Genomic DNA, 10,606 nt, shown 5'->3' with positions numbered 1-10,606 from the left:
GAGCGGCGGAAGAGTAAAAAAGATGAAACAAGAAAGGAAAGAAGGCAGAAAAGAAAGACTAGAGAAAAGACAATTCATCTACCTCTCAGTTTTGATACTCGCGTGTTTCGTGCAACATTTTGTGGACTGGAATTTCTTACTGATATGTTGTCGGTCTTTTTTTATTAACCTGTCCATCCCTCCATCCCTCCCTACCTCCTAACCTCCTCCTTTTCTTCTATAGATACTACGCTAAGTTTGGGCTCAGATCTTTTATTTAAAGTAGTGTCAATCAAAAACATGTAAAAAGTACTGAACGAGATTTTTTTTTGTATGAGCATTTTTTTCCTACAACAATAGACCTATGGAGGGATATTTATCTGTAAAACTTTGTCTAGGAGTATTAATTAAAGCCTATTACTGTTTATATAGTTTACAGATTTCATCTTTCAGTAAATGTCAGCATTTACTTTCACTCTGAAAACATTTTTGCTCCAGTTTATTTATTGAATGAGCAAAGACTAGATATATTCATTTTTTCAAGAGATTAAAAAAAAAAAATGTAGGTTAAATTTTGAGGCGAAAGTACTCAAATGTTATCATGCACAAAGTGAAATTCCTTTTCTAATCGGGAAAAATGAATGACGCAATTGTAAAATTACTTACACTAATCATATTAATTATCCTACCTTTTCAAAGCGGTGACTAAGACGTCTATGTGATGTCTGGCTAGCCAGTGGACTCCCCCCAACACAACCACAGTGTCGCTAGAGTTTGACAGATCCTGCATCCTGGAGAAGAAAACGAAAGAGTTATTACATATTGTTAGAAATTGTAAACACTGTCAGTTATGGAAACACTGTAAACATTGCTGGCTTGGTCTCAAGAAAACCCAGCTTTTGAACACAAGATACGTTTGGTATTGTCAGCTTGACCGAATTCCTTGATTATAGCTAACTAATTCACCACCATGACTATAACGAATCATGCACGACCTTTGCTACTACGACTTACATATGACCTTGGCTATTATGACTATGACCTCGGCTATTACCACCCATTCATGATCTTGGCTATCACAACTCCTACACGACCTTGACTATCTCCTGCATGACCTTGGCTATTACTACTCTTACACAACTTATTACCACTCATACATGACCTTAGCTATCATAACTCCTACATGACCTTGACTATCTCCTACATGACCTTGACAATTACGACTCCTGCACGACCTTGACTATCCTGACCCTCACCTGCTGATCAGCTGGTGCAGAGCTTTATCAAACACGGGTCTCTCCCTGGAGGGCAGCCAGAACTGAGGGTAGTAAGCGAACCCAAACACCGTGCGGCCCGCGTTGAGGTGCGGGTAAACTTTTATCTTGTGGGTCTTGTCCCAGTGGAGGAGAGAGCCGTTGACTCGCTCCATGATGTAGTGAAGGATTCCTCTGTTGGTGGAGTCTCCGATGAACAATGCCTACGGAGGAGTAGCCAGATAGAGAAAGAAATAGATTATGCTCGTATAATGAATAATATAAGAGGCAATGTGGTGAAATCAGGCGCTCGTCAAAATAATAAAATTAAAGAAACAGGTATTTTTCTGTGTTTAGCAATTTTTATCGAATTTTTGTTTTTTGGATTACAATATATGATATGTGAGGTAACGTAGTGATACCATGATACCAATAACTAAACATTCCCAAAAATTGACGAGCACCTGATTCCACTACATCGTGACACATATACATATATATACACATAGTAGTCTCCGCCTAAAATCTTGGTGCTTGGGAGCAAGGAAAATACGGGATTTTAGGCAAACGGGATCTTAGGCGATTAGCCAGGGAGAGAACCCACAGTGACTTATGGTCAGGCCCACAATTGGTAGAAAAGTCTCTCCCTACTTTGAAATGTACTGATGTGACCCTCTGGTGGGTGCACCACTTACAGCGAGCAAAGAGTGGTTAACCTTAGTGCTTGATGACCGATCACAATAGTATCATCATTATCATCATCAATGCCTTTCACCCCTGGCAGGATATAGGCCACACATACAAGCTCCACCCATTTATCTCTGTCCTGGGCCATCCTTCCTCCAAGCTCGTTCCGAAGGAGCTTCATCTCTCTCATGTCCCTTTGGTATGAGGCATGCTACTTTCCCTAATCCAATCAACCCCAGGTATCCCTCTCAGCACGGGTGGGCCCTGACAGGCAGCGTCAAAGCCCGCCTCCTAAATGATCTAAATTGTCTCAACAGGAGTGTAAAAATGCTCACACATAGAGAAAAGAATTATGCGACATTGATGAATGATTTTCTTGTACTGAGCTTGCCCATTGTGAAGGACCTCTCCCAAGGCAGACCAATGAACTGATATTTTTAAAATCTATTCGCTTTTGATTTACCTTCTTCCCTGTGAGACAGGTCTGGACATCTTGAGTGGTCAGTTGTTCCTCTCGACACCCCTGTGTCTGCCACACCGCATGCTTCCACAAACAGGTGCTGTTGTCATGGCAACTGCTACAAGGCACGTACCACTGTCCTGTGTGTCATCGTAACGTCGAGTGAGGTTAGATTGTCACAAGGATGTTGATGATGTAATGTGATGTATGTCATACACAAATGTGTTAACAAAATGTAGAGTATGCCATACACAAATATATTGATAAAATACAGCATTGGTTGATGCCACTAAAAAGTATATCAAAATACTATTAAGTGAGGTCCATAAGTCACAAGAATAGCTTCTATCAGTAACAGGATTCAATCATGGACTCCATGAAAACTACAGTGAAATTTTCTGTAAATCTGGTCTGACAGTAACAAACTCATCCTCATAAAATATGAGGTACTAGACGGTGAAAACTAGATGTACCTCTTACTCTAAGGACAAAAAATGGAGAAAAGATTTGATTAAAATAGTTTTAACAGTTCCCACATACCATGAAAACTTACTATGTCATAACAAATGGCAACATCATCTTACAGAAATGTTTCTCGTTGAATAATTTTTTACAAAACCCTTCAAAGTTCAAGGACAAGGCGAAATTTTTACCCATGAATAAAAAGCTGAATCTGCAAGAGCCCGGATTACCTGACAAATCACAAAGAATAGTCCAACCTGCCCTAATGACCACGTGTCCAAGACAACCACCTGGACAAATGACCACTTCCCACTTCTCAACTTGCATTTTTTCTACATAATACAGCATAACATGGATAGGTTGAACACAGAAGACTCAAAATCACGCATCCATTGAACTATGCCTGCCATCCCGTGTTTTTTTTTCTTCTTTATCTTTGTAAAATATCCCTCAAACTACGAATCCCTCGAACTACCCAGGCCCGTCCCTACAAATTCAAGCTATCCGTGTTATACTGTATAAGATGAGTGAACTATATCTCCTGTGTAGGAGGTTTGTCTTATACCTCTCTTCTCCTCAACAAAGGGTAGTCGTCTTGGAAGATTTTGACGGTAGTTGTAATTTAAAACCTCCAAATTTACACCCCAAAAAAATGATCACTGATCTCTCTCAACGATTTTTGTTGTTGACATTCTCACCTGACACAGTTTCATCCCCGCACACAGGTAGAGAAGAGCGGTCAGCGAGGTACTGACTCCATATTGGCACTGGCTTGACCGGCCTCAGACCACAGGGACTGTCTCTCACGTACGGCAGGGAACAATGCTGGGGATGACAAATGACACCAACATTTTTTTTTCCGTTTACCTTCTGGGTCATTCTTAAAATTCTAAACTATAAATAAACAAATTATTTTTTTTAAAAAGAGCCCCAACCAATAACAAAAAGAAAATTATCGTTCCTGTATTTTCAAGCAATTCTCTCAGTCATCTAATGGCACCTATGACCTTTAGCCCAGTGGACATTTATAAGCACTGTCTATAGTTACCAGACACATGCTTTAGGGTAGAGTGGAGGTACAAATCTAACAGTCGACGAAATAAATATGTTCCAGTGTACGAGTCCTGTAGACTCATGGGGCACAGCTCTAAGGTATAACACACAGACTGCCAGTATGTCCTTCAAATCATAATGGCACCATTACAATCTCACAATCTTTCCTTATTAAATGTAGCTAGATTGCTAAAAATTAATATTTTTGTTGTTAGACGTTGGTAGGAAGAATTATTTGACTCTAATAAATTTCCGATTTCAAGGTGTTTATTTAACACTTTGCGGTCACTTGGCGCAATAATGCAACAGTGAAAATTATCCATTCCGGTCACCTTGCGCAATTCTGCGCTCGCGCCAGCCCAGAGAAATCTGTTGCAGTCACTCTTCTGGCTTGGTGACTAGATAGGGTATTTTGTACTTCTGGCTGTGTGACCAGATGGGGTATTTTGTACTTCTGGCTGGGTGACCAGACGGGGTATTTTGTACTTCTGGCTGGGTGACCAGACGGGGTATTTTGTACTCCTGGCTGTGGGACAACAAAATGTTTAAAACAAAACATCTAATATTAAAACAGTAGACAATATACTGTGAGGAAGAACGCTGAAAAAACGAGAGCTGTTGTTATCGATCCAGTGAAACAAGAGAGCAACCTGTTGTACGGCACACGTCTCCATCCCCTCAAGGTCCCGTCGTCGTGTCGCAGCGCCCCGGCCACGCCCCTCCGTCCTGTGTATGGTCAGCTTGTACGTGGTCAGTACCCAGGGCTCGGGCTGTGCCTTCTCCACCACCTGTATGTGCGCCACATTGGCCCCCAGACCCAGCGTGAAGTTTGTCCACCTGGCAGAAAACAAAGAGGGAAAAACTTACACCCATTTTAGAAATTTTAGTTTTAGTAAGAGCCTGTCAGGACCAACCCGGGCTGAGAGAGGTACTTAGTAGGCCACCATTGGTCAAACATGGACATAATCTGCTTTTGTTTGTTTGTTTTAGTAAGTGTTTTACGGTACTTGCAACATAAATAAGGTCATATAGTTGCAGAAGATTAGAGGTGTTACAAGAGAGTAACAAACACAAAAAAGAAGGAGGAGAGATCAGGACAATAGATATTTGATAGGAAAGAAGGAGCAAACCACACCAACACACCCGTCAACCACCCACCCGTTAGAAATAAAAGATATTGATAAACAATCGTCATAATGCCATTTTTACTTTTTAGTGACCCTAATGGGTGTTTTTCAAGCACAACACACGCAGACAATCATTCATCAACGTCTCAAACAAACACAGTATATGCACACATTAACTAATTATTAATGTTCCTGTCAAACACAATATATGTATACATTATTTCATTTATGTTCCTGTCAAACACAACATATGCACAAAATAATTCACCAAAGTTCCATGATATACAATGTGACAAATATGCAGAAAACCTAAATTAATTGTTATCTCTATTGTTTTGTTTCCTGAATTTATTGTGATTTATGACTCAAAGATTTTCAAACCCAGGAAGGTGAAAAGATAAAAGAGTCCCATCTTAGTGAAGCCATCTGCAGTGATATTTAATACAGATCATAAAAGAGAAACAAGTGCAGATATTTTACACACATGCTGTCAGAATTTTACGTCTCTGATGCCTCGCTTTAGCCAGAAAAAAAACAAAAAAACAAACAAGGCAGGCCAAGAGCAACATATATAAAAAGTTTAACTTTTTGGGCAACTGTACTAAAATGTATCCCTCTCAACCCGGGTTGGCCCTGACAACCTGACTGACCTAAAAAGCTTTGATGGGGGTGTAAAACATTTACAATGATTACAATCAATCATTTCTCTGAGAGAAAGGTTGACTCGACGACAAGACAAAACCTGGACTTACTGCCCGCTGTCCACTGTGTTATCTAGCCAGCTGATAGTATCACAATGCTTAGACTTTGCCCGGATCCGAACCATCAAGATGTGTTTGTCGGTGAAAGCTTCGTATTCCGTGGTCAGGGGAGAGAATTCTGGCTGTAGCTCCAGGAAGGGCGAGATTTCTATGGCACTCAGGTACGGAAGACTGTTGGGGTCTGAAACAAAATGAAAAACAAAAAACAAACGTAGAAATATAATGTTAGATAATGCAACTAGAATGATACAGAAAAAGTTCAAGATAAAGAACTATTTATTAATTTATTAAATCAGAACATAAAATTCATTTATTTTAGCTCACAAAAAGATGACTTACTGGACAAAAGTTAAAAATCTATAATAAAGCAAACAGCTAAAACTAGTCCACAGGATGACCTGATAGGAAAGACAGAATCTGGCAAGTAGCTGAATAATGTCAGTGAAATTCTATAACAGGGCAACAGGGTACGTACACCAAGAGTGTTAAAGAGATAAAGAAAAAAGTGTTCGCCAGACAAAGGACTTACCAGAATCACAGCCTTTTGCTGAATCTAGCGTCTGTACATCTGAAACAAGAGATCAGAGAATGTTAGAACATTATGGATATAAAGCACTTAGTATACTCAACAAGAACTATTATATACCATTTTAAAAAGAGTAGTATCCAGTGATTTAACATTTTGTGAGCAACTAAATGTTCGAATTTCTTCAAAATTCATGAAAACTGTAAATTCACATCACGCATGAACCCCCCACACACACAAAAGTATGAGCGGTCACAGATGGGAAGATGGACACAACACATCAAAGGGACATAAAAATATGATCCCGATTAAATTTGAAATATCAATGGATTACATCCCTTTATACCCTTACCATGTCTATTGTGCAAGTTTCCCAAAATGGCCTCATCCTCAGTGTTTGGGCCATCAGGAATTCTGTTTCAAGAAAGAACAAAAAGAAGAAAAATAAAAAAAGAGACAAAAATTCACCCACACACCGACATTTGATAGAAATATATGAGATTTGTTTGCTCCTTCAGAATCCAAAGTGACGCAGTATGTTTTAAAAAATGGTTGAACACACTGGCACACTATAATTATGTACATACAAACACACACACACAAACAATGAACACACACTCTGTAGTTCGTTGGGTACTTTCATCACACACACACTCACACACACATACTAAACAAGAACGAGACTGTGGCTTACTTTGGAATGTTGAAGTCAGAAAAAGTTGATGCTTTACATAGAAAACTTCTCTCCATAGCAACAGCCAGTTGCTCCACCGGTGAGAGGGACAAGTTTTGGAGCTCTTTCAAGCCAGTTTCAGCACAGGTAGAAAGTACAGAGGGGAAAAGCTGGGGACAGAGAATGCAATTTCCTCATATCAGAAATAATCGAAAGTATTATCCTAATTTTATACCTTTTAGATATCAGTCTGAATTCAACTTTTAAAATGAACCTTAACTAAACGGCATGAATCAATTTTACATACACATTATTACCTATATTGCATGATACGCTAACAATATTCATCTGTTATCGCACGAAAAACATATAAATAAACAAACACCAACAAATATGCGGTAATGGCAGGAAATCAGTTTTCAAAGGCGCCTGGTCAACCCTCACGGATGCCAGCAATAAAGTCTCATATTTAAAGTTGTAAAAACTTCCCTCGACATTTGCATAACACAACTCACAAAATAAGTCTCTGTACCTTTTCATTCATAGCGATAAGATATCTATGAGTAAGACAACATCGAAGAATTTGAGGTATATGTGAATATTATAAATATCTTATTGATTTATTACAGCTTGATTTACTGTACAGACAATCTTGGGGACTTCTTTTTTTTCTATGCGTCTCACTTGTGTGAATAACATAAATAATTACATATATGATCCGGCATCTAAAAAATTAATATTGATTTCTTTTTCTGTATTGTTTTTTGAGAACTCACATGTCATCATTGGGAAAAGAAAAGATTTTTTAAAATGAATTTTTACCCCCCCCCCCCCCCCCCCCCCCGACAAAATACTGTGGAGCCCGCTTGAACTGAACTCTGCAAAACTGTCAGATTCTCTTTGGTTTAGCCCCATGTTTTGTTCAAAATGTTTGCTCAAATGGAAGAAAAAAATTTGAAATTTTATATGATTTCTGTTTACCGTTATTTTCGGACGAACCATGTTCAGTTCAAAGAGACCCTACTGTATTGTCTCTTTTTTCCCCTTTATGTGTCTCACTAAAGCCTGTTGTTTCAGTAAGAATTCAGTCCCCAAGTTCCTCACCCTCCTCCAGTTTCTGGTTGACCTTTGCTCTCTCCTCGTGTCCAGGAGATAGACCAGATCTCTGTCACTGAGGCACACACGTTTGTCTTGTGAGCAAATATCTCCCTGTCATGAAACAATGAAAACCATGTCATAAAGATAAACATTAGGCAACGATCATCAGTTTATTTATTACACAGATCTATTTCAATAAAGATTTTAGTTCTAGCATTATTAAAAGCAAGAGAGAGAGATGTATTCTTCTATCTCTCGTTTTCTCTCTCTCTCTCTCTCTCTCTCTCTCTCTCACACACACACAGATATAAATGATATATAGAAGAGTACACCAAACACAATTAATTTGAAAATAGTGGTAAACCAAAAGAAAATAAAAGCCTTTAATTATTTTTTACTTTTATTTGAGCAATCTCCCTAAAATGATAACGCAGCGAAACTAAAGAAAATCTAGTAAACCCGGCATTTTTGGCTTAATTAGACTCCACTGCACATATAATATGCAAAGAGAGAGACAGAGAGAGAGACAAAGACAGAAGAAACAAGACCGAGATAGTGTCTGGGTTTTGATATTAAACTGGTAGATGAGTAAGCCAGAGGGTGGCCAGAAAATTGAAAAAAGAAGACAGCGAAGAAGGGGCTGCGGATGAATAAAAAGTTATACTTACATTGTAAGGGTGTACAATATTTGAAGCTTGTAAAACTGTCAAAACGTCCCTCGCTGTTGTTTCCCGGGTCACCAACATGGCGCTGAGATCTTCCAGAACATTTTGCTCCAACAGGTAGCCACTGAGGGAGTTGAGCTTACTGGAGTAGGGGCTGGGGGTCACCTGTACAATGTCAGAGACAATACATATATTTTTTCAATCTATATTATATAAATTGACTCCAGGGGTTTCGTTTCTGCCCATGATATAATCAGGGATGCCAAATGATTTTTATGAAAATGAAAATGAGCAGAGCATCACATCTCACTTAAACCGAACCTTGTAAAGCTTTCAACTGAGCAAACAAAAACATATTCTCTCTTACCTCTCTCCTTTCCTAAACGGATGACAAAAAACCCGAACCTCCCCCCCCCCCCCTCCACGAAAACCGGACATTTGGCATCCCTGATATTTTTTTTATTCTATATTATACATGTATAGCTTGACTCGAGTGATTCCGTTTCTGCCCATGATATACATGTAATAATAATAATAGGCCTTTGGGGAGAAATCAAAAAGTTGGACAGATCTATCTATAGGCTGTTGTTGCACAAGGAAGCGTACAACGATCTAAACAAAGAATCTAGATAGTCTAGTATACCTAGACTTCAATCTGTTCCCGTGGTTCATAATATTACATTTTTGGGCTCAGTTTGCATAATTTCATAATTTTTTGTGTGCATAAAACCACGAGGACAGTTCAATAATGACTTGGAACTGATAAACTGCATTCCATGAATTCACCATGAGCAGGCTATTATAGTGAACTATAGGTATACGTCCCTATGATAAGTAAGAAGTAAAAGTAGTACGACATATGTAATATGCTAATAACAACTCAACATAATATATGGTTTAAAATGATTAGGGGGCCTACATTGCTGGTTTTTTTTTAGAACTTTGGTCAAAGTACATTCTGCCCCAACAGTATGTTACAATGATCCCAAATTTTAGTTCCACGGCAAAAAAAAATAAATAAATAAGTATCCATCCGTTAGCTTAGAGGGTGGGAAGCCACAGATTCTCTCAAACTTTGAAGTACTGTAGCTGGCTTAAAAATTAAGTCACACGGGAGATTTTGGTATCAAAATTCTCAGAAATGTAAGCGCTATTTTTCTGACACATCAAAAAAATTGTTTGAAGGAAAAAAATATTAAGTTTAAAATATGTTCGAAATATGGTCAAAGGGAAATAACCATTAAAATTGTTTATGGAGGTTGTATTTACTTGGTTAACGCCCTTTATCTTAACTCGAACCGGAAATCCCTACGGAAAGAAATAACATCGTGTAAAAAAATTCATTTATTAAAACAGTAATTCACAATACAAAATAAGTTAATCAGTCATTCAATGTTTTTAAAATCATTGTAATCCTGACATATACTGCTCAACCAACACGTGCTTTCTAATTTAAGCGAAACGACACAAATGCAGCTTTTGCTTTTCCCAAAAAAAAACTTGGACTGGTCACGTCACGGAAAAAATAAGAATAGGAAATAGCCTATCATTACTAATCGAGAATAACTTCCTCAGAGAATAAGTTAAACTTTCAATTTAACAAAAACACTAAATCTAGACTCTAGATCTGCTATTATTCGTTTTCATGGCTTTGTATCTAGGCTTATAAAAATGCATGTGTATCTTCCACGAATACCCGGATAAGAAGCTAAAACAACGACTTTACTTTTACTTAAGGTTCAAGTCCTAAGTTGGTTGCTATGCTGCACTAGATCTATGCATGGATATCACTAGGTTCTAGATCTAGACACTAGATTTCTAGGCTAGCCATAGGTAGGTCTAGATCTATAGATTTATAAATC

The 10,606-nt window shown here is 38.3% G+C and overlaps 1 protein-coding gene across 1 annotated transcript in view; it reads right to left on the bottom strand.

Annotated features, from left to right (window-relative positions):
- Positions 1–10,606, bottom strand: part of LOC101858602 (cadherin-like and PC-esterase domain-containing protein 1) — a gene marked incomplete at its 5' end in the record, with an annotated part of 29,518 nt that overhangs the window by 2,623 nt on the left and 16,289 nt on the right. Inside the window, 11 exon segments of the mRNA XM_035973659.1 lie at positions 669–770; positions 1,236–1,456; positions 2,383–2,519; positions 3,540–3,666; positions 4,545–4,731; positions 5,774–5,963; positions 6,312–6,350; positions 6,661–6,722; positions 7,003–7,151; positions 8,086–8,190; positions 8,748–8,909. Coding sequence (XP_035829552.1) covers positions 669–770; positions 1,236–1,456; positions 2,383–2,519; positions 3,540–3,666; positions 4,545–4,731; positions 5,774–5,963; positions 6,312–6,350; positions 6,661–6,722; positions 7,003–7,151; positions 8,086–8,190; positions 8,748–8,909 — 1,481 coding nt within the window.

This window comes from Aplysia californica, unplaced genomic scaffold (assembly GCF_000002075.1).
Source record: "Aplysia californica isolate F4 #8 unplaced genomic scaffold, AplCal3.0 scaffold01649, whole genome shotgun sequence".
NCBI classification, from domain to species: Eukaryota; Metazoa; Mollusca; class Gastropoda; order Aplysiida; family Aplysiidae; genus Aplysia; species Aplysia californica.
The sequence above is the reverse complement of the archived record's forward strand: the minus strand, read 5'-3'. Positions and strand labels throughout refer to the sequence as shown.